The 25,080-nt window shown below is 30.5% G+C and overlaps 3 protein-coding genes across 5 annotated transcripts in view; 2 read left to right on the forward strand and 1 right to left on the reverse strand.

Annotated features, from left to right (window-relative positions):
- Nucleotides 1–8,926, forward strand: part of LOC127067128 (RING-box protein 2) — a 31,711-nt gene extending 22,785 nt beyond the window's left edge. Inside the window, exon 2 of the mRNA XM_051001711.1 lies at nt 6,853–8,926. Within this exon, the coding sequence (XP_050857668.1) occupies nt 6,853–7,034 (182 nt within the window). The 3' untranslated portion in view covers nt 7,035–8,926. The remainder of the gene's footprint in view (nt 1–6,852) is intronic.
- A 7,784-nt stretch (nt 8,927–16,710) lies between these two features.
- LOC127067121 (serine/threonine-protein kinase PAK mbt) lies at nt 16,711–22,594 on the reverse strand. 2 transcript variants are annotated; one of them, XM_051001695.1, is made up of 7 exons: nt 22,400–22,594; nt 21,689–22,062; nt 21,224–21,620; nt 20,712–21,128; nt 20,111–20,643; nt 19,898–20,051; nt 16,711–19,825 (listed from the first exon to the last, which is right to left on the reverse strand). In XM_051001695.1, the coding sequence occupies exons 2-7, from the start codon at nt 22,051–22,053 to the stop codon at nt 19,664–19,666; spliced, it is 2,028 nt and encodes a 675-aa protein (XP_050857652.1). In that variant the 5' UTR covers nt 22,054–22,062; nt 22,400–22,594; the 3' UTR covers nt 16,711–19,663. The 2 variants fall into 2 exon arrangements, with proteins under 2 accessions (XP_050857652.1, XP_050857651.1); XM_051001694.1 differs by having other exon boundaries at nt 21,689–22,066.
- A 163-nt stretch (nt 22,595–22,757) lies between these two features.
- Nucleotides 22,758–24,786, forward strand: LOC127067125 (activating signal cointegrator 1 complex subunit 1). Of its 2 annotated transcripts, none has more exons than XM_051001704.1 (7): nt 22,758–22,931; nt 23,010–23,327; nt 23,428–23,537; nt 23,649–23,967; nt 24,084–24,247; nt 24,329–24,462; nt 24,537–24,786. In XM_051001704.1, exons 2-7 carry the CDS (start codon nt 23,119–23,121, stop codon nt 24,663–24,665), a joined length of 1,065 nt encoding a protein of 354 aa, XP_050857661.1. In that variant the 5' UTR covers nt 22,758–22,931; nt 23,010–23,118; the 3' UTR covers nt 24,666–24,786. The 2 variants fall into 2 exon arrangements, with proteins under 2 accessions (XP_050857661.1, XP_050857663.1); XM_051001706.1 differs by having other exon boundaries at nt 23,160–23,327.
- Nucleotides 24,787–25,080: the final 294 nt, after the last annotated feature.

Genomic DNA, 25,080 nt, shown 5'->3' on the forward strand with positions numbered 1-25,080 from the left:
TATTAATTTAAATTAATTATATATATTATATTGAAATTAAACATTTTTTATATACATATACAAAAATTTTTATAAATTTACAAGAGAAAGGGATATATGTTTAATAAATATAAATAGTAAAATACATCAAATAGGGCGTATGTTTATATGAACTTATTTTTATTATTCTCATATGTAAAACCTACTGCCCATATATTACGTATTATTAATGGCAGATCTGTATATTTTCTTCTTTTTTATACATAGTTGTATGTCGCAGTAGTATGTCGTTTCACTATGATAAATATGCAAGTACAACGCATTTAGTTATTATGGTTTCGAATTTCTAATAAACGCATCTTGTTACATACCGATTATTGCACTTCTTGTTTAATACATTTGATCATGTATTGAATATTCTGAAGTTGATGCAAACAAAATAGTAAACCATTACGTTACATTTATTCGCGTTGCTTTTTTTCTTATTTATTATATACTTCTTTTCATCTTGTTTACTAGTTTTCAACAACATGTGATAAAATGCATCCAAGGTTAATTACTTTCTTTTCTACGCAATATTGATACACGGAAATGTAAGCATTCCGATGCATCATTGATTGTCATTTTACATATATACATATGTATTATAAGTACATGAAAAAATCTATAATGTATGTTACGTCAGTAAGAAGAACATTAACGTTAAAGTAACTCATTATTTTAGATTTTCTATTTATTTCTCTTCTATAGATATATGCATATATATATGTACGTATTCACACATGAAAATAAGCGATTTCGGTTGCTCTCATTTCCGATTGTGATAAAAAGCAGAAATCTCGTTTCTGAAAGCAACGATAACAACGTTTGCGAGTTTGGCGAATTACTATGAGAAGAAGAAGGAGAAAAACGAAGATAAAAAAGAATTGTATTTTAAAAGATTGAAGATATAAAAGAATGAAATTGCGCAGTACAAATCAGAAAAGGCTTCTATTTTAATTGTAATGGAACAAACGCTTCCCTCTCTCTTTCTTTCTCTCTTTTGTTCTCTCCCTCTTGTTCTCTCTCTTTCAATCGTTACTGGTTCTGCGTTTATTGTCGCATATGCAAAATGTCGCAGAAAAGCATTGGCGTCACCTACGTACGTACAAATATGTATATGCGTTGTATATCAATGTCAAACGAATGTCTAACTTCGTTTATAGTATTTTTCCATCAACTTCTGTAATTATCATATGATTATGCTAGAGGAATTAAGTCTGCTCAAATACGTACATACATAATCGAACAAAAACGGTAACAAGAAGGTAAAAAGAGATTATCATAGCTATTAATTAATCAGTTAATCAATCAGTTGTTATTAATTACTATAAAATAAAATATATCGGGATTAGGATTGATCTTGAATTCAGTTTAAAATTACCCGCCTTTTCTCGTGCTTCAAATTCGTCAAAGATTTACATTATCTATGTAAAGTCTACCGTAATAATAATGATAATTGTTATCATGGAAGTAATTCTTAAACTTGATTCATTCATGTGAACATACGAACTTATTGTTAGTAAAATATTACGTAGGTGATAAGTGTTATCAAAATCAATACAAATGATATAATTTCGATGATAGAAAGGTATAATCGTGATTGATCTAAGCCTTTTCTTTTTTATTTTCATTGTACAATCGTTTCAATATGTTAATTTTGTTACTTTCTGCATTTTAAAGTCATCATATTTATAGCTTTTATGGTCGAACGTAACAAATTTTTTGTTAAAATGTTCTGAATGTTATCTTAAAGTTCCGTTGTCCTTCGTTGCGTACAGTCCGAGACAATAATATGAACTTCTTCTTTTGTATTTTGCATATAGTTACATTTTTTTAAAGTATATTATTATCTTATCGTGACGTATCTAACCCGTATTATCAGTCTTACTGGTCATATACGACTTCCACTATAATTTATTTTATTTATTTACGATTCATACGATTCTTTTTCCCGATCGATCAAACTTTTTATGCTTAGATATGACAGACAGATATGTAAGACGAGTTATTCTTTATCTTGAAAATATCTTGCTCGTTAATAATATATACTAACAAAAAAATGTGATTAGTGATGAATATTTTTAATGGCGAAAAAGTAAAAACTAAATGCCATCTCATAAACAATCGATCTCTTGCAATATATGTATCTAAACGATGGTTAATGCGTCATAATCCTAGAAGATAAACATTCGACCGATACGTATGTTTATACTATGCATATGTATGTGATAACAGGTATTATCGTGCTTATCGTCGTAAATTCTTCGTTGTGTGTAATTAAGATTTCATTTAACAAAAATGTCAGCGCATTTATATACGCACCGATATTTACTTACAATTAGTAAGACGAACAATTATAATCGTCATAAAATAAATCATTACATCTTGATGATTTACTATATGGAAACGCGTAAAAAAGAATTGTAAAATGACGCCGCGTATAGTATCTCGATCGATGATTATATCGAAAACTACATTCGTTAATGATTCTTCATCAACGACAATCGACTAAGATCATGTAGATTTCTTTGGTGAGCTGAAAATGATTTCGTGTCACGTCGGAGGCATGAGTCTTCGAGTTAATACCAAATGACTCCGCGTGCTAGAGACATATCAAGGAGCGCATTGAATAATGACCATTTGCCCGCATTGTGCTCGAATGCTTGAGTGTTCCATGACGCTTACGAATGCGCGTTAAAGTAGTTCTGATGTGAATGCGTACTGACACTCGATGATTATGCGTCATTTCAATCGAGTATTTAGAACGTTTAGATGGTTTTGTTAAAACGAGGCGAGCCAAGAAAAATATCACATTCATTCGGAAGAAAATCAAGGTCGATTTTATGTAGGATGTGAATCGTGAAATTAACTGCAAATAATTGTCATCATTATAAATATATATATGTATGTATATACGTACGTACGCATATATGTATGTATTATTCGTATCACATGAGTCAAGTACACGCGTCGCGTATCTCATCGATGTGCCCTTTGATTCCTTTAACGTCCTTAAATCTATATCGAATCCGATTAAAACCAAACGATCCGAGTCCGTTAAGTAATTCGTTACGTATGCAAAAGAGAAGACTGTATATCGGCTCGTGCAATGTTGTAAACCCATGAACTCGCAATTAAAAGGCTAACTCAGTGCTATATACACAATATGTGAATCTTGAATGGCATGTAAGTCCCGACAGATTAACCCATCGAACTAAAACTCTCGCTAGTCCCCTCGTAATTCTCGAACGTTCGAATGTCAAGATGATTAATGCATGTGTCTATGCACATATAAACACGCCTATGGACGCATACACTAGCTAGCTTAATTAAGGACCGAATTAATGAATGATCTACTCATTGGCAGTACATCGTCAAGCAATATATGCGCTTCTTTTTCTAGCTATTGCAAGCGAGCCATAATTAACGACTCGTACGATCGAGAAATTATTTGCTCGCGTAATATCTTCTCACGGTGGATCGAAACAGTTTTATTTACGCCGCGTTAACGATTATGAGGTATATATCTTGAATGGATAAGAAACAGGACGTATAAATGTTCTTCGGCCTGGATGAGATTCGTACACGGATGAATGCTCTTAAAACGTGTTCGCTGTTCGAACACATCGATCAGCGTGCTATCTATCAAGTTACATAATACGTGTTTATCTATCTAATACATCGTGAAAATTTTCTAAGAAAATGACTTCGTAGCAAAATGTCAAAATTCGTTAACTTCCGAGCGATAATTCTTAATAACTAAAACATGCTTAAATCGCTAAAGAATCTCGATTAATCGAGTAAAACGATTTCAGCGTATGTTATGATCTTACTGCTAATATTGTATTTATGATTATCATAATTATTTCCACATTTTACGAACGATTTATTAAGCGATTTCTAAATCGTCGAGATTCGTCGATTCCAATCTTCGACTGTGTGATTTCGAACAAGATTAAATTTCTAATGGAAAAAAAAAAAGTATATTCCATACATCATTGTAATAGTTCGATAAAATATATACTATCTATCGAAGGAAAGGGTAACCTCGAAGGAATAATCGAGAAATCGATACGATTAGATCGTATATCGATATTATGACAGTGCCCCCAACAACAACGGCAACGATAACAACGATAACGAAGACGAAGCGAAGACGACGTTAATTGGCCCAATCGTTTCCTCGGCTCTTGGAGGCACGTCTGGTGTGTCTCCGGCTGGGATCCCCTGGTGGGGGTCAACGAGAGAGTCACCCCTCAACTGTCGAGGATTAATAGACGAAGCGCCAGTAGCCGACAGATAACAACGAATGAAGACGCATGGAAAGTTCTCTCTTTCTCTCTCTCTCTCTCTCTCTCTCTCTCTCTCTCTCTCTCTCGCTCTTTCTGTCTTTCTCTTTCTCTCTCTCTCTCTCTTTTCCATTAAACATTATCCTGAGTGAGTGAGTGAAAAAGAGAATCAGAGAGAGAGAGAGAGAGAAGTCAAAGAGGACAACAAAGATTCGACCGAGTTCAGGGCCCATGGAATTTTTCCATCGGCTTGTCGACATCCAGATTCGTATCTTTCGAGTGAGATACTAAAATACTCTTCGCCAATTTTTTATCTCAAGTATTTTACAAGATAATTTATAATGGATTTAATAAATGGTCCTATTTATCTAATCTCGCATAATCCTACAGATTTTGTTATCCTCGTAATCAGTTTGATCGATAAAAGAATAATTTTTATACGTTATACTCGTGAGTTATGCTCGTATATTGAAGAAAAAAAAATCTAATATGAACGAATTTTTAAGACGGGATTAGGCTAAAAGTATTTTAATTATTTGACGAGAAAGAAAGTCGTGTCTCGAAATATCCACAAAAGTGAATTATCTCGCGTGTTGATCAAAATCGAGATTAAAGCATCATGACAATTTCTCTTAGTCAACTTTTCTTATAATCTCGTAAATGCACGACACGTTATACTCGTACACGATAACACGTATTAACGCGACTGGTTGATAGCGAGTACTTCTGTATATACTATCGTAATATTCACGTACACATAGAAAGGTAGATGTATCGTAACGTTGGTAATCGTATGTAATAAGGCGGCTCCTAGACTCGTCGTTAGATAAGACAGTGGAATTTTACTGGCCATTGCATTATATATATATATATATATATATATATATATATATATATATATACATATATATACATACACACATTATTTATACTTGTATATATATGTACATGTATGTATACGTAAATCGGTAACGAGACAGCGTAAAATGATATGTCTCATTCAATGCGAACCACGACTCGAGAGGATCGATGATCATAAAGATGTTTATATATCGTGGTTAATATTAAACCCCTTCTACTCTATCTCTTTGCACCGCAACAATGAACTTTTTAAAAGCGCGTCTCATTACGAGTTACGACGTTACCTTTGTTTGTCTTATCTTTCAAGTATTTTAATTATTGTCTGTCGATAACGTTCAGAATCTTAATAATTCCTTTTACGTTCGATGTGAAAATCATTCTCTCAAGTTTTTCTTTCGAACGCTTTTTATTGTGTATTGCTTGTAAAAATTAGAAAGAAAGAAAAAAGAGAGAAAATGGCAGGGTGCAGAAGATTAATTGAAATGCGTATACACTGACGTTATGAATTATCATTATCTTTTTAAAGAAATGTGGACGATACCGGATGTAAAGACGTAGGTAGAAATATTCCTTTCTTTTCTTTTCTTTTATTTTATCTTGCAGATTTGTTCGCAGAAACATATTAAATAAGTTGGAATAATTGTTGTAGAAAAGGAAAAGAACATTTCGATATTATCTACACTGACGTATTATATTCATTCTTATTACACTTGTTAGTGTTATTACTATTATTAGAGTATATTATCTCATAAATCGTATCAAAAACGATATCATTCTGTTTATTTTCTTGTCTATCATGGATTGTATTGTGATAATCGATATTTCATTGTTCCGTCATGACGGCGAGTCGGCAGTCTTCACGATAATTCCATCGATTTTGCGAACAGAGCACATTTATATATATACGCATATTTGACGGAAACTTCGCGACGTAAATGAACGTGACATTAACTGAAAATCTTACGTAGGTGTAAAGTAACAAGAAGTCGCAAAATCAACCGATAAGCTATTCTATTCGCACGCACGCACGCACAATATTAGGATCGCCTTGAACTCTTTCCATCCTTATTTTTTTTCTTCTTCTTCTTCTTTTTCTTCTTATATTTCTTTTCGTCCTTCTCTTTGATTAGGACGGAAAAGAAAACAAACAAAACAAAAATTTGCCTGCTCGTCTATTTACACAATAATCACAGATAAATCATATTTTATCTCTTTTCTATCTATTCTCATCGCTTTGCTCTTTCTTCTTTATATTTTTTATGTTCACGTGTATATATGTGTGTGTGTGTGTGTATATATATATATACATATATATAGAAAAAGAGAGAGAGAGAGAGAGAGAGAAAGAGAAAGAAGCAAACGTTCCCGTATTAGTTAAAAAATATCCAAGTTTAACATTCAACTCTTCGTATTAGCATGTTTTTCCGGTTCTCGTATTAATTCGTCGAGTTTCTACTATTTTGGCACGCAAGGTCGAGCTAATGCAAATCCTGGTTTCTTTATATTCATTTTGGTTGCTTTGTGTGTGCGTATATACGTGCGTGTGTGCGTGCGTGCGAACACTTACACATATATAAATTTGCCATTTAACGATTTGAAAGGTAAAGATCGAGAGAAGTAGAAAATTTCTCAAATAAAGGAGAACAAGATCCTGACATTCTTTATCTTTTTTTTTTTACAGACGCGTGCTTACGATGTCAGGCGGAAAGCAAGAAGGACTTTTACGGACGACAAGACTGCGTAGTCGTGTGGGGCGAGTGTAACCATTCGTTTCATTACTGTTGCATGTCCTTGTGGGTGAAGCAGAACAATCGTTGTCCATTATGCCAACAGGAATGGTCCATCCAAAGAATGGGAAAGTAACGGTGCGGGATTAGGACACCTACTCTTTCAACATTCAACATTTTGTTTTTCTTTTCTTTTTAAATGAATACTATATTTCTCTTTTTCTTTCGTTCTCTTTTCCTGTATACCATCTTTTGTCTAACTTTTATATTTCATTCAACTTATCAATATTACTCCTATAAAACTTTTGCGTTCATCACATTCCTCGACTGTAACTACATAGATTTCGCAAGATATCAGTAAAAAAAAAGAAGGTTCGCAAAACGAGTTTTCTCTACTTTTCATAATTGCCTTGACGATTTCTCATGAACGTATGTTTACGAAATCTTAAAAAAAAATACTTCTTGAAAGGCAATCTCGTATCTTTATTTTTTCTGTTATATACATGTTACAAAGTTATTTTTTCTTGTTTTTCCCTTTTTTTTCTCTTATTTCTTTCAATTTAATATTTTATCTAACGTCGATGTAAATCACTGCATTCTGCTCTCCAATGCGAAGTTATTATTTTTTCTTTTTCTTTCCCTTTTATTTCTTTCAATTAAATGTTTTATCTTACGTTTATGTAAATCAATGTATTACTTTAAAGTCTCGTAAAAAAAAATGCATTGATAAAAAATGAAAAAAAAAAAAAAGAAAGATGTATTCTGGTGAGTAAAGATACTTAAATTAAACTGTTCTAAACTGATTTTTATTGTGCTTTCTTTTCATTGTCGTTTTGTTTATAAAAGTTGCACATTAGCAAATTAAAAGATGTCACATCAACGATACCACAGATTTATGGATTTTTTTTCTTCGAACTTTGTCTAACTCCGATTGACATAGTTCGCATAGTAGTGCTGCACGATATATAATTCAGCAAATGATTAACAATTACAAAGGAAATATTTAATTATTAACCACGATTAACGATTATATTTTTAACACTTTTGCTACGACACCGTCGTCCTCGAGTATGCTGCCGTGGTCAAAACGCGAACGTCTACTTCAGTGTGCATCGGAACGTATACTTTGTCACGGAGCGAACGTATACTTTACCGCTAACAGACGTAATATTTAATACTTTGTCGCGTCACGTAATTATTAGTCTTTAATTTAAATTGTCTTCAAGTGAAGTGAAAAAAATATAACCAAAGTTGTGAATCGATGCAAACTTTTAACAAGTGATTGAAGTTACCGTGTTAGTTCATAAAGATAGTATATTCTATAATAATGTGGATTATAACGAGCATACGAGAACGGATAACTGAAGTCACCCCGTTATTTCACATTAGTGAAATACAACGGGCATGCGATGATGGGTTACTATAGTCACCGATGAAATACAGTGAATATACGATGATGAATGACTATAGTCATTGTTTTTAACGAAAAGATTAATTAGATGATACGATTAAATTATTTATTCTACTATTGATTGGATTAATGATTGATAATTGAATTTTTCATCGTCGTGAAATGAATATTTTTTTCTTATATATTTTTGTTATATTCTTATTAAAAAATTAATCAAAACGATAAGTGAAGTGAAAATATGATTCTATGGCATAGTCAGTTAATGATTCAGTTAATGAAATGTCTACGGAGTAATTCGTTAGTGTGAAAGTTTCAATTGTTGACGAACCTCAGCGTAGACACACTGTTAATCTACGTAGCAGTATATTATGATCAATGTACAAGAGTTTCAATTATCGAAGAATCACAGCCTAGACACTTCGTGAATCTACGAAGCATTTCGTCAATATATAAAATTATAAAATATAGGTAATTCTCGTATAACGCGAATATTACATTTCATAAAAATGCCACGTTATATGAGATTTATATCTAATAAAAACGGGATTAGATTCAAAAAATTCTTTTCTTTTAATTGTTTCGTTTTTTTTTTTTTTTTTTTTTTTTTTTTTTTTTTTTTTTTTTTTTTTTTTTTTTTTTAATAATATAAACCACATTGACATAACAAACAGAAAAATATTGTTATCTCATTCAAGTAATTCATACAAATTAATATGCAAAACATGAAATAAATAATAGTACGTACGTACATATAAGATTATAAAAATTATAAATAAACCAGTCGTTGAATGGATTATAATGATTGCGGCAACGTCGACACAACTTACCGAAGATTAAAAACTAATGCACTTATGTGTTTTTCAAAATATATAAAGTGAAAAAATAAAAATCTAAAAGTTTTAAGACCGTCATATCGAAATTGCATTGTTTAAGTATCGCGTTATACGAGAGTTACTATCTGAGTTTCAAGAACGCGTTGTATTGAAACTGCGTTGTTTAAGTATCATGTTATAAGCGAGATACCTGTATTTCAATTGTGGTCGTTAATCATTAGTTTTATTAAATATTACCCAATATGACCGTATAAAATAAACAGGTTGTCACGCGTCGAAATCGAGTGTTAAAAAAAAAAAAAAGAAAAGAAAACGAAAATAAAAAGGAGACAAACAAAAATAAACGATTTTGGCCATGATAAATCTTTTTACACGTCTCATTACAAATTAGATCAAAGTACACATTCGAAGTATAAAAGTTGTTTGCGATTCACGATGCCGTGTTCGATCTTAACGATGCTTATCGCGACACGTCGCGAGAATCTCATCATAGATTGCGTCACTTTAAAGAACAAATTCCAATGAACACCGGCGCTTGTTACTTTGCAAATTGCATAATCGTATAATTCACAAGAAGCATGCGAATCAATTGCGATCGATATTCGAGTTTCGAGCCTCGAAACGACTCGAATTTATAATAACAATCGGTAGTAATCTCAACGAACAATTAATCACGACGTCGGACGACGAATTACATCATCTCACATTACACGAAACACTTACCTTTATTTCTGTAATAATAGCGACAAGAATGATAAATTTGTTACAGTGAGATATCGAGTTAAATCGTTAGCAAATACTCGAGAAATTGTGCGCAATTATTGTTCTATTATAACACATTGTCAATCAATTATGCAAATTTTGTGTTGTGTTATTTTTATAGTATAATATAATATATTACAAATGAAAAATTCTTTAATTTATAATATAATATATTATAATAAAACGTGAATATATTTGACGAAGGATTCGTATTAATATTGATTAAATCGAAAAAGTCGGAAAACATATAACGATATATCACAAGATCACAAGAAATGGAATTATCGAATAAATATCGCCTGCTACAATTCTTCTTTCTCAATTGACGTCTTTTTTATATCAGCATACATACATCTTTTTCTGACATTATGAATAAAGGTCAAACGAGAGAGAAACGATGCCAATCGGAGAGTGGGCGACTGACAAATATCAATGAAAGAGAAGCCAATTGTCGCCTGTCTTCTTTTACATTATGAGTAATCTTGATACGTGTCTATTGCATAGAATTTTATTCCGTATTTAAGGACTAAAAATATTCAAAATCCTGGATGGACTTCGAAATATTTTTCCTCGTACTATCATAATTATCCGTTGTTAGAACAACGCCAAGAATTATCCGTAATTGTTCCCACGAAATAGAAGGAATATTAAAAAAAAAAAAACGGTAGTCGTTAATTGTTAAACCTTAATTATCGGAGAATTCACGCTTTGCCGTATCATTGATTATACTTACTAAATTACAAATATGGTTTCCTTACATGTAAACATTCACAAGAGAAAATTATTCATTGTCCGATCAAAATACACATGTGTCATTCCTGTTTGATTGCATTCGGATGGATCGACAATATGAGGAAAAATGTAAGAGAAAAAAAAGAGAGAGAGAGAGAGAGAGAGAGAAAGAAAAAAGAAAAATACATCATCGTCAAGATAAGTGTGGGGAATTTATTAAATTCGAGTCAATTAACTCGAACTGAACGGTCGTTCGCAGTTGTTGCTACTTCTTCGTGGTTGGTCAATTCACATCGCGCGGTACCACCACTTGTTCGACTACTCGCGAATAGTCGAAGGACATCGTGCTCCCTTCTCCTTCTGTTTGTCGGTCTGTCTTTCTCTTTCCCCCTCTCTTTCCCCTCTCTTCATCCTATCACTTTTTCCTCGTCGTGTCCCTTCGTGAAACACATGCATTCTCTTTCCGCGTCATTAGGTCATTTACGGTGGAGGCTCGACCAAAGGCTCGACCAATGATATCACGAGGAAAATCGAGACGGCGCCGAGTTAATCCTTTACGTATACTGTTATCTACGATTCTATTCGTTTCTTGCAAATATATATTTTATTGTAGATTACGTTACGTTATTGTACGATAGACAATACGCGTTTTAAAAATAATAGTATTCTCTTTAATCTATCATAAGTTTTTATAAATTCTATCTCGACATGTTTGTGTCCTTGAAACGAACGATAGAATCTCGTAATATACCTTAAGAATATAATTTAACGATGAAGGATAGAAATGATCTTGTTGCACGCGACGAGCGACCTTTAACAATCGACCCGATCTATATCGTTCTTCCTCGTGCACGTATATATGTATGTATATGTGTGTGTGTGTGTGTGTGTGTGTGTGTGTGTGTGTGTGTGTGTGTGTGTGTGTGTGTGTGTGTGTGTATATATATATATATATATACTGCTATTTCGCAAGCGAGATACTCTGTGTTTTCAAACCGTGCGACTTTTTACTTCCTTGTATTTGCATACGATCTTTTTATAATATAAAAGTTAGAAAAATGTTAGTCGTTTCAACGATATTCAGTGAAATAGTCACATGACCTATTTGCGTCGAACTTTGATCAGTTATTTTATCGTTTCATCTCTGTAATTTGTACATATATATGCGCGTACCTACGTATAGGTGTGTTATATCTTATACGTGCATCTGTGCGACGTGAAAGAGACTCGATGAAAGAGGCTCGGCTGGAGGCTCGACCAATCGCATCGTCGAAAGTTAAAAATAGATAATTCGTAGTTATATCGAGCTAACACAAGTATCGTCGGGTATTCAACACGATATATGCAATCAACGTTTTTCGAGTTTCCAAGAAAATAATACAAAAATAGACGTACATATCTACGTACATATTCTAACAGATATATAGAAAAATTCGTTTTTGTCTAAATTCGATTTGTGAATCAATTCGAACGTAGCCCGTACTAATTTTAAAGCAAAAACTAATTTTAGATTTCGTCTACCGTATTAGTTCTTTTCTGTGTAAACACGCACACGTGTGATATCTCAAACACACACGTCACGTGTCTCACATAAACGTCTTTGATGTTAATTTCGAATGACTGATATTGATATCGACTATAAATGTAATATAAATGTAAATATAAAGTTAAAATATAGCAATACGAAATTTTTAACGCAAATAAGGAAGATCAGAATCGATTATATTCGATATAAAATCAAAATCTTTGATAAATTGAATTTTCTTTTACGGAAGAGTCCGAATATTTTCTTAGAAATTCTTGTAGAAGAGATCCATTAACGTGTTTAATCTCACCTGAATAAAAGTATAAATCTCGTGTCAACTCGATCTCTCTCGTTCGGTCTGGACTCATTCGTTTCCCATGATTCGAATGTAACTGAAGATCATAGACGTGATGGATCACGATCGTTAAATATTTTTTGTTAACATACTTGCTCCTAGTATACAGTTAGAAGAGATCGCCTATCGTAGAAGATCGATTTTCTCTTATATAAAACGTAGAAGTTGCGGCCATTATCTAGCGAGCTTCATACTTTTCTGATTCAAGGTTAGTTATACAAGCGGCAACCAGCAATTTAAAATTCGATAAAAATGACGGTGAGAATCCGTGAAAGAATTCTGCAAGAAAATCGATCCTAAGATGATCGTGTGAAAGAGAGAATCTTGTCGGCTATGTAATCTAAGAGTAATAGAGAAACAGAAAGAGAGAGAAAGACAGAAGGTGGTGGGAAAAGGGGGGAGAAAGAAGACGAGGAAGAAACGCGAATTCTACGAATAGAAAGCGTGCCGATCGAAAATTACATCTAAGAGAATTCTGCACGGAGAAAAGCACGCTTTTGCGAGCACACTCGAGACAGCAAAAGATGCGAATTATTGGCCTCGAAGCCTTTCCATAAGGCATACGGAGAAAGAGAACGTTAGTTGAATGTGTACGTAACGGAACGTCTCTATATACGTGGTGGAGGCATACGAATTCACGCAATGTGCGTACATACGTATCTTCGGTCAATTCTGAATTTATACTTTCTTAGAACGGAATGTAATATTGTTTGAAATTTTAATAGACATGTAACAGCTGCGGTTTCTAGAAAGTTGACTTTAATTGGAAGTTTTAAAAATCAGAAGAAAAGATTTACTCTATCGAATGAAATTTAATTGCTTACAAAAATTTCCACAAATCTTAGCAAATTAAATAATTAAATTCAATTTTCTATGAAAAAGAAAAAAAAAAAGAGAGAAGTAATTTCGATTTCTATCGAACGGTTATTACCAGGACTTTCCCGCGTAAATTACGCGACGAAAGTTAACTAGTCGAGCCCCCTGTGAACGGCGCCTTCTGATTGGTTATAGCGTACAGTTAAAACGTAATCTAAGAACCAGTTCTCGTTGCGTCAGTCGGTATTATAACGAATTTTTACATGCACACATATCTAACAAGAAGCACGTGAGATGACTAATTTGATACTACTCAATCCCATTATATGATCGTTAGACAGCAATTTGATACTAAAATATTTATTATATTTAATCTCGAATCGAAGTTATGTTTTTTTTTTCTTTCTTTTTTCTTTGCATAAATTTTATCTCATAACTTTCGCTTCTTTAAGAATGTATGTCTTTCATTTAAAGAATTTATTCCCAAGTATATATTTCTTCTCAACAATAAATTTATTATCAACTTATCGGATGCACGTGTTGTTCCTCGTGCCATTCATTCCAGCAACGATTTGCGATTTACGTCATTTCGTCATACGAACGTCAAGAAATGATAATAACAAATGATGAGGAATCAATAAATAGAGTAAAGCGAGAGCACATTCAATTCTCTACTAAAGATAGAGCAGAGGGCAGGTAGGTGATACTTAAGAGACTCGCAAGCGATCCATGTAATTGGTGCTTATTTTTTTTTTTTCATTTGGAAAAAATCAAATTTTTTTAGAAAGACATTCTTTAAACGAAAGGATGAAAGGATGACCGAACATGCTATATAAAAGCAATACCTACTGCTTTCGTCTCGGAATGCGTTTATATTTAGTGAGTCAACGTGCTGGAAAGCGAGGAACGAAAGAGCATTGTCGGATTCAACCGATGTATTTTCAGCTGGCTATATTGTTCCAACAGGATGCTTAATACAATATGTCTGGTTTGATATCTTTTTGTTAAACGAAAGGAAAATAAAATCGCGGTGAATATTCGAATGGATCTTTTTTTTTTCTTTTTTTTTTTTTATCGAAAAGAAAAGCATTTTTTTAAATAGAATTTAATGCGATAACAGAACGAATTCCAGAGCACATTAAACGGAGTCTAAAGTCTTCTTATTGACTGAATCATAAAAAAAAAAAGAATGGAAGGAATGAATGTGGGCTTAAAATCGACGTCAACGTTTCGAAGTTCAGAAATGTAGATGATCTTAATTGTTTTACTATGTCTAAAGAAAAGAGTGGGAGAGCAAATGAAAGACTATCATTGAATCACTTTCTATCTTTGGGAGATCTTTAACGAGGAATTATTTCGTAGATAAGAAAAAATAAGAAAGAGAGAGCGGGAACGTATTTTATTCACCGTTTATCATTTTTTATGCTGACATGAAATATTTATGTATAAGTCGTTCATTTGCCAAAGTGATTAACTCCGCAAAGCAAAAAGTAAAAAAATTCATAAAATTACAAATGTACAATTTTTTAATTTTTTGTAAAATATATATTAAAACATATATTGCATGTGTGTTTGTGCATATGCAGAATCTATATAATAGATTTATGTCACGACATGCAATATAATTCATTTAACTTTATTTTATTCTATATGACAAAAACTTTGATTGCTGAAATAAATCATTCATTTACAAAGTTTCGTCGTTTAATGACGTTGGATTAGCTAATCATCAAGAAAATTTATTTTAAATATAAAAAGTTAAGTGCTGGCAATCAAGTATCAATCAAATGCCTCGATAGAAAAATTTTTTAAATTTCAAAAAATAGAGTTAGTCTCTTTGCTTTGAATGGTTCATGTGTGTGTGTGTGTGTGTGTGTGTGTGTGTGTGTGTGTGTGTGTGTGTGTGTGTGTGTGTGCTGATATATATATGTGTATGATGTATGTATGTATGTACGATTGTGTACACGTTACGATGAGAGAGCTGATGAAACTTTCGAGATCGTCCGTTACATCCTACGTGACCAACTCCATGTGCCTTATAGGACACGCCTACTTCGTCATTCTGTCGGTTTTTATAAAACACTTCGAATACGACGACCCCTTGGAACATACACGTATATATGTACACGTTTTCTTACATATACATCGTCCTTCGTCCGTGACGTATACCACGTCACGTTTTATCACTGTCGAGCCCAGACGCTATTTATCAGTGGCGTGGCCACTCATTTCTCACAAAATTCGTTTTTGATTTTGAAAATAGCTGATTTAATACGATAACAATTAGTTTGTCTATTTTTTTAATTTTTTATATTTCTTAACTATTCTTAAAATTATTCTTTAGATATTATTCGTTGTTGTGATCAACGAAAATTTTTCAATGAAGATAAATATTAGCAAATTGAACCAAAGAAAAAGTTCAAATAGATCCGATTACAATTCATAATATCCATATATTTTATATCAATAAGATCAAAGTATAAGTATCAATATTCATTTCGAAGAATAATTATAATTTTATCGATAACGGATACATTTTTATCGAAATTTCTACATAATATTGCTTAAGCGAATTTCGCATTGTTCATGATGACATGTATATTTTATATCCTTTTTCGTAGAAATTTTGAAGGAATTTATAATTCGAATTCAATCACAATGTGTACAAATATTTCTATTAAAAAAAAAAAAAAAATCCCAGTTACATCGGACGAAATTTACATTTCAGAAATTAAAATGTTTTTGTTTTCTTACAAAATTTTTTCTAATTTTAATTGCATCCAATATTCAGGTTAAAAAGAATTCAAAATACTTTTGATCTATGTTGCATCATTTAGCGAATTATCGATACCAGGAATATTCAACTATTAATTTCCTCGAAGCTCGAAGTCATGCGTCAACGAGTCATCGTGTGGCGCCTATGTCGCAGGTAGAATGTGAAGGTCATCCCGGTCGAACAGAGGCTCGTCGCATTCAACCAATCAGCTACGCGAACGCGCTAGAACCGCCTTTCCTTTTGGTATGCTGAGTCCGCATAGTAACAGCGCTCTGCTTCTTTTTGCCATCACCCTCTTCGTTTCTCCCCTAATCATTCTATAAGCGTTCGTTCTATGACTAGGTCTGTTTCAACGAGTTTTTAAAGGAACTAATAAATCATTGTAAAATTATATTAATTATGTCATTGATATTGACTTCGTAAATAAAGCTTATGAGTATCGAGAAATGTACATTTTCTTTTCTTTTTTTTTTTTTTGCCAATAACTGAACACAATCGTAAAAAATGACTAGAAAACAATTTTATATCTTCTTTTATTGTTATTTTTTCAATTAATCACATAAAATTTAGATATATTGCGACTAAGAGAATTATTAATAAAGTATAGTTTTATCTATATATCTTTATTTTCTAGAAATAGATTTATGTACACATATAATATCATTATTTAATTCGTAGTTTCGTACATTCTCAACGAGAGCTCTTCGTTTATTATAATAAAAATATAATAAGTACAATGGCCTTAATTATCGATTAGTGCCGCAATATAAAGTAAAAAGTATTAATATTCGATATTAAGTATACTTTCTTGGAATCATCGATATTTGTTTTTTTTTGTTTGTTTGTTCTTCGAATCTCCTAAGTCTTTATAACTGTATGAATAAATGACTCGCTTAACTTTGTCGTAAAACATTATCAACTTTCATTAATAATTATAATTGAAACTACAAAATGATGAAATTTTATGATTAAAATAACATTGAGAGTTCAATATCCAGATCTTCCATTTTGGGTAATTATAGTACTACAATATTACATAATATCACAAAACTGTAATAATTAGTTATATAACAAATAAAACTGTACAAATAAAATCATTATTGTCACAATATTGCCTTAGATGAAAAAAAGGTTCCCATTAAAAACTTAAAAACAAAATCAATATTTTTGGTCAATACATTACGTTTTCGGGGATATATATATATATATATATATATATATATATATATACACATACATACATATATATATATAATGCTAGAATATAATTGTATCATTCGTATACATCCTTCATTGCAATCTATTCAATGTGAATTTATTTCGATATATTAAAAAGAAAGTTGACAACAAAACAAGTATCGATTGTCTGCACAGTATAAATGACAATCTGTTTACTTATATTAATCATTAATTGTATTAGTATAAAAACTGTACAATTTAAAGATAATTTTTATTATGCTACATAATCCCAATAAGTTTCATCGCTTACGTACGTAAAGATTTGATTAAAAATATTTTTGACCCTAATAATTTCTGAATGAATTATATTTTACATTATAAATAATGCTTATTACTGATCGTTGATATACATATTTTTATGTCGAATTCAAAATAATATTGTACAACTTATAATATATATAAAATGTTGATTAAAAATGCGAGTATTATATTTTTATTTTAAATCTGTATATCTTCCAAAAATATTTATATACTAGATTTTTCAAAAACGATCTTTTTTAAGGCATTTCTCTTTTTTTAATTTTTCTTCGAAATGAATATTTGAATTTATACTTATTGACTCTTCATTACTTTGTATGGCTGAGTAATAATAAAAAAATATTCTACAAAAGTAAATCATAGCTATTTTGAACACTTCATGCCTCCATTAATTTAGGAATGTTCCATTAGAATGTTGAACTTCCATAAGAATACTGCATAAAATAACATTTTGTATTACATTACAATAATAGATATTTTCCCACAATATGAATCATAATAAATATATGTATAAGAAAATTAGATGAAACATATTTCTACATAATATAGATCTTATAAACATTATTTTTTAAAACTTCAAATATTAATGTTTCAAACGACACATTTGTGCAAACAATAATTTGTGTGCCATCTTAAAACCATTATACTAAAAGTTTTGTATTACCACATTGACAATACATAATTTCCAAAAAATAATATCTTATGATATTACAAATAGTTTCGTCTAGTAATATTTCAACAGAAATAACGTTATTTTCAAATGACACAAATTATTATATTTCTAATGATTATTTGATTAATGATTATATTAATATTTCTTTATGATTCATTTGAACATGAATTTTTGTTGCCTATCACAAATAGATTGTAAAAATCACGTTCAAATACGTGATTTTTTTATATTTTAACAAATATTTAATTACATTTATAATTACTATGTTTTGTTATAGAACATAGTACAAGATTAATACACATGTTATTAAAATCGGAATAAAGAATACATACAGCATTAATCATATCTCTCATGTTATACGTATATAAAAAAAAAATATTTCTTATTTGGAGAATTTCATTTTAAATAAAAATATAAATTTGATAAAAATAAAAAGTATTAAAAAACGTATGTTAACATTTTTTAACACATTAATATAGTGTAATACAAATTTAAAAAAATTTTTAATGATTTAGCAATTCTTAAAATAGTGGCATACGTGGCACATTATTCTTATCAGCAATTTGTCAATAGACTAAATAATCTGTGCAGCATACATAATTCTCTATATCATATTTAAATAGTAACTAGCGTGACATTGTGATAATTAATGAAATATTCATCTTATCATGAAAACATGAAACAACAGATAAGCAATTGTCATTTTCTTAAATTTACACATCCACCGCCACTAATATTTTATATAGGAAGATATATTTCCTATTTTGAAAATTAATATATTTATTTAAACATGGTAATTTGTATCATGTTTTATTTATTAACAAGATTTAATTTCATAAGTCAGTCAAAGTACTCTTTCACTTAGTGTATAAATTACTTTAAGAAAATATATTATGGCAGTGAATGAGTCAAAAATCAATGTTTTGAATGTCTTGTCATAGCCAAGGCACTTTTTATTTATTCTACAAGGAGTAGATATAAATTGATATCTTATTCATTTGTCCAATATTATCAGCCATGTATAAACTAAAATTTTATATATATAGAAGTTCGCAAATTATTCAGGAACTATTTAGAAATTGTTCAAGAACAATTTATGAACTTTATTTATACGTAGCTTTAGAACATCTTGCTTTCATAACATTAATATTATTGGCAAACAGTTCATATATTTATATATAAATTAATATGTATAAGCTCAGAAATAATTGGAATGTTTAAACTTTTCAGAATAAATTGTCTAAACATTATTATACTTTACATGATCTACAATATAATTACGACTGTATACATCAGGCATATTTAGCACTTTTCCACTTTTGTGTCTACTATTGCAATCATTGATGAAAGCATTTCATGGAATCATAATAATCTGATCTTACCTATCAACAATTTGTATGTCTTGCACCTCTCATTAGTGGAATCAAGATACTTGGACTTTGAGCTTGCCTAAGAAATGGATGCTGTAACAATTCAGCCGCTGTTGCTCTTTGAGCTGGATCACGAACAAGCATTCTTTCCAGGAATCCTTGAAGACGTGGACTAACCTACAATTATTGTGTATTTTTTTAATTATACTATAAACAATAAGGAAGATTTTATAAGAACACATTGTTTACTTTATGAGAATTTTTTAATTTTGGAGGTGGCATATCTCTTATACGTCTCATAGCTTGTAAAGGAGGTTCATTAAAAAAAGGTGGTTCACCATCGACCATTTCAATAATCATTATTCCTAATGACCAAATATCTACTTCAGGCCCATATGGTAATCTATAAAATACGATATAGGAATTATAAATATAATTTTCTTGATGTAATCAGTAATATACCTTGAAATAACTTCAGGACTCATCCAATATGGTGTTCCAACCAGAGATTTTCTCTTTGGTAATTCTTGAGAGACTTGAGCACAAAAACCAAAATCAGATAATTTCACTCTTCCATCTGCCGTAAGTAATATTGAATCAGACTTAATATCTCTATGAATAACTCCTTGTGAGTGCAGATACGCCAATGGTTTAAGACATTGAGAACACACTGTTGCAATTTGACTTTCATCCATGCGCGAGTGTGTTACAATATCCGTTAATGCACCACCCTCCAAGTATTCCATCACAACCCAAAGCTCATCATCTACTAAGAAACTATCATACATCTCAACAATATTAGGATGATGATAATCCCTCATAATAACAACTTCATTAAAAAGCAATTCTCGCCTTTGTTGTTTTCTTAAGTCCATCTTTTTTACTGCAACTTGACGATTTGTACTTTTGTCTGTTGCTATACACACAGTTCCTGTACTGCCCTCTCCAATCTTCAAAAAATTTTCTAAATTTTCCCGAGGATCTCCTCGACTTACCTACGATTTTTAAGGTGTATAGAAAAGTTATAAATTTAAACATATGATCTATATTTTTGTTTACTTACCACCATTTGTAAAGCTGCTCGAAATTGCTCATGTGTTAAACGCTGTTCAGCAGTCTGCTTATTAGAACTATTTGAACTTGAGCCAACTGTTAAATTACCTGATGATAAGGCATTTTTCATATTTTGATTTTGATCTGGCGTCGAAGTGGTTCCAGTAACTGTGGAAGGAACGTTTGGCTTTGATAAGTTATGCATTGACTGTGAGGTTTCCATTGGTTTCTTCAAATGAGGTTGCATCGCAGATGGATTTTCACACATATTATAATTTTGTGGATATTTATTAATATTATGAGAGCTCAATTGACTTAATGGTCTTTGTGAAGCTATTGATCCAACTGGTGAAATTTTTGGTTGCAATTTTTGTAATAACATATTTTGAGCAACTTGATCTCTTGTAGATACTTCATTGATTGGAATCTGTCAATATTTGATGTAAAGTAGAATTTATTTTTAATTAGATTATACTGATTATAATTTGCATAATACATTTTTAAATGTAAAACATTATCTACCTGCAGATTGCCATTATATTGATTTGATGCCATCGTCATTTGAGAATTTAATCTGTGAAATTCGGACTCTGGAACTTGTGGAGTAGTTGGATTTGATGTTGAGCTTTGTGAGTTAACGATTGGACTTAAATTTTGAAAATTAAGAGATAAATTAGGAGCATTTTGTCCAGTATGAGTCAAATTTGGTGAAGACTGCATATTAGGGTTCAAATTTTGAAGATTTGGAATCATATTTTGAATATTAGGGTTTAATCCAGACGTAACACTTGGCGAATTTTGTCTTATTTTTTCAAGATAACTATGTGGTTTTCCAAAGTTTGTATATCCTTGCATTTGACTAGTATTTGAAGGTACTTCTTGTCCTTCAGGAACAGATGGGGGAAGATTAGTATTATGCCTGTAAAACGAAACAAAATTTTAGAAATAATATAATACATCAATTGAATAGAAAAAATATTTGATTACCTGTAATCTCTTCTAAGTCGTGGTGGACTTGAAGAACGAAGCGAATTTGACCTGGCAACTGTACTAGTTTTGGGTAATCCATTTTCTGTAGTTTTGTCATTTATTAATACTTTTACTCTAGGATCATTATGTCCTCGTACTATAGTCTTTAAATCAAGAATCTCTGTAGGTGTGATTTCACTTGGATCTACTAATGGTAATGGTCGATTGGTTGATTTAAGGATCTGATTATTTCCTACTATTGAAGCCCATTGTAGTGGTAATCCAACAAATTTGCCCTCTCGTTTATCAAATCCTGTATGGACTCTGTGTTCAAAGTTTGTTGGTGTAGATATTTGTGGTTTCTTCTTTTTTTTAGCAAACATTGTTAGCCCCTGTCTTTTCAAAAATATATAAATCCAATTTTACTGTAATGTTTCATTACAAGAGTAAATGTTAAAAAATTAAAAATTAATTTTAGATATTAGAATAAAGTGCAGAACATATTAAGAACATTGTTGTAAAACTTGTCAGACACTGTGTTTTATAGAAAATGACATTTCTGATTTATTTCTTTGTATTCAAATAAATATTTGTTAAAGTCTCAAAAATCACAAATATTGCAATAACTTTCGAATATATAATAAAATGTATACGCTATGTAACGTAAAATACTATTAATCATAAATATATAACGAATATTGGGAGAAGCCAAATGACAGTAAAGCCTACCGATTCGTGATGCAGTAACTGCGACGGGGCTTCCTCAATACTTCGGATGCACTTTTACAATATAACACTTTTTACTGTAGTTGGAATGTATTAAGGAAAACTATGTTAATTGTATGTACAGTTTCTCGACTCCACCTGATGTTCACTTTTATACTATACTCTTATACCACCAATACTAACGTACATAACACTACTTTTAGTGTGTAAGCAGAACAACTGAAACTCAGCTACTTCATTCGAGATGGCGCTTCGTAATCCGACGGTGCGCGCACCTGCTATGAACATGATAAGTGTACGATGCATGAATGTATATTTGTACATATATACACTATATCTTCCTACACATACATATATACATAAAAAAACTATATTTATTAATATGTGTATGTTCAACTTACGCATTAAATAATCTTATCACAAAGTAATAATCACAAAGTGTCAGTAAAACTAGTCACTGAAACTTATTTTTCATATAGATTTAAAAAATAATTAAAAAGAAAATTGAAAACAAGATTTTATATTTATTAATCAGGTAAGGCTTATTTTTATGAGAAATTATTTTTAAAAGATCTTATTTTCTTCCAAGTAAAATTTTACATATTATTAATAGGTTGTATGATAAGAGTTAACTGTCATAATAAAAAGTGAATTGAGTATTTGATAAAAATTAATACAACATTTACTGCTTAATACTTTATAATAATTTAAATATAATAAAAATGGATGTATTAAAACCAGAGCTAATATGGGTGGATGGAAGATGTTACAGATTTTTTGAAAGTGAAGCTTGGATAAATAAGAATAATATGGATTCATATGTAGAGGAAGATTATCAGGCAGATTATACAGATGAAGAATGTTCTGATTTTAACATTGAAATAGTACCTCATGGAGAAGCAAAATTAAAACATTCATTTCATGTTGCAAAGTAAGCATCATACTTATAAATTCAAATATCAAAAAAATATAGAAATATAAACAATAATGAAATATATTAAAAAATAAATTATAATAATTTTATATACTAGGCCATTTTTTCCATTTATTATTGGTTCCAAAAATGCAGTACGTAAAAGAATAGAAATTGAGACCAAAACAAGTATACAAGTTCCCAAACCAGAACAAGATGGAGATATAGGTAGCTTTATTGTAATTAATGATTAATTTAATTTTTAGTATTATCAAAAGTGATCATTTAAATTAAATGATTATTTAAATTTATAATATATTTACATTTTCCAATTTATAGTTATAATTGGATCAGATCGTAGAGGCATATTATCAGCACGACATCGAATTGATTTAATTATAGAAGTATCTAGGAAAAAATTAAGCTACACACATTTTTTGTCTATACCATTAAATACAGATGAGATTATTAAAAATTTCAATTCATTTAAAAGTGATGTAATTCAAAAATTTGGAGGAGATATTACAGGCATAGATGAAATTATTTTCCAGAAACCAATGAAATTGCATCTTACTATAGGAATGCTCACTTTATTAGATGAAGAAGAAAGAAACCAAGCAGTACAAACATTTATGGATTGCAAACAACATATTATTGAGTATAATGAATATAATTTTTTTATAGAATAGAACATTTTTATTTTTAATAGAATATTTTAATTGTAACTAATTTAATTCATAAGTAGACAGAAGTAGAGAAATCTTTCTTTTTCAGCCCTTTCATTGAGAAACATGGTTTATTTACTTTAGAAATAAAAGGTGTTCAATCCATGAATGATAATCCAAGTGCCGTTAAAATTCTTTATGGAATAGTATTTACAGAAAATGATATATTACAAGAATTGTTTAATCAAATAGTAGATTATTTTGCAGAAAAGGGTAAGTGAATTAATATTGCATATAATGTATTTTTATATGTATAACACATTGATACAAGAATTAGAAAATATTATTTTACAGACTTAATGCCAAACAGAACAAAAGATGTTAAATTACACGTTACTTTCATGAACATAGCGTATAGAAAGAAAGATAACAATGTAACAATAGATAAAAATATTTACAAAAAATTTGATGCCACACAAATTTTAAATGTAAGAGCAAATATCTGTTTGACATGAATTTTATGATTTCAAAAGTTAAAAAAAAACTAATATTTTCATTATAGGAATATAAAGATACATTATTTGGTAAAACAGTTTTAAAAGAAATTCACTTGTCACAACTTAAAACTGCTACAGAGGTAAACTATTATCAAGCAACAGCTAAAATTACACTGGGTGAGGAACAACCATAATAAAAAAGTAAATTTAAAGTCCATTCTTTTTTACATTACATAACAAATGTAAATATTATTATAATGTTATATTATATATCGTAATATATAGCAATAACTAAATAATACTTTAGCGAACTTACATATACATTTATTTATTTATTTATTCATTCATATAATCTAAACTTGTACATTTACATAAAGCCATCAATCCATACAAAAAAAAAAAATCTATATAATGTAGGATATAACCATCGCATATGCGGATACTGTAATCATTAAATTAAAAAATATAAAACTGTGTATATGTATAACCAATTGATTAAGATTGGTCAAGATGCCTGAAATCTCCGTTGGCAATCATCAATTCGAAATGCACCAATCAGATAATGAATATCGTTTAAAATGTTTCCCAATTGGCGCGTTTCAAATCGAT

This window comes from Vespula vulgaris, chromosome 10, assembly GCF_905475345.1.
Source record: "Vespula vulgaris chromosome 10, iyVesVulg1.1, whole genome shotgun sequence".
Taxonomy (NCBI): domain Eukaryota; kingdom Metazoa; phylum Arthropoda; class Insecta; order Hymenoptera; family Vespidae; genus Vespula; species Vespula vulgaris.

What these genes read in the sequence shown, in the direction of transcription:
- LOC127067125 (XM_051001704.1), top strand. Translation starts at nt 23,119, where the DNA reads ATGGATGTATTAAAACCAGAGCTAATATGGGTGGATGGAAGATGTTAC. An exon ending in CATTCATTTCATGTTGCAAA is followed by an intron (nt 23,328 to 23,427) that starts GTAAGCATCATA and finishes TTTATATACTAG; the next exon opens with GCCATTTTTTCCATTTATTA. An exon ending in AGATTATTTTGCAGAAAAGG is followed by an intron (nt 24,248 to 24,328) that starts GTAAGTGAATTA and finishes ATTATTTTACAG; the next exon opens with ACTTAATGCCAAACAGAACA.
- LOC127067121 (XM_051001695.1), bottom strand. Translation starts at nt 22,053, where the DNA reads ATGTTTGCTAAAAAAAAGAAGAAACCACAAATATCTACACCAACAAAC. An exon ending in GAGCAGCTTTACAAATGGTG is followed by an intron (nt 20,644 to 20,711) that starts GTAAGTAAACAA and finishes TAAAAATCGTAG; the next exon opens with GTAAGTCGAGGAGATCCTCG. An exon ending in AATTAAAAAATTCTCATAAA is followed by an intron (nt 19,826 to 19,897) that starts GTAAACAATGTG and finishes CAATAATTGTAG; the next exon opens with GTTAGTCCACGTCTTCAAGG.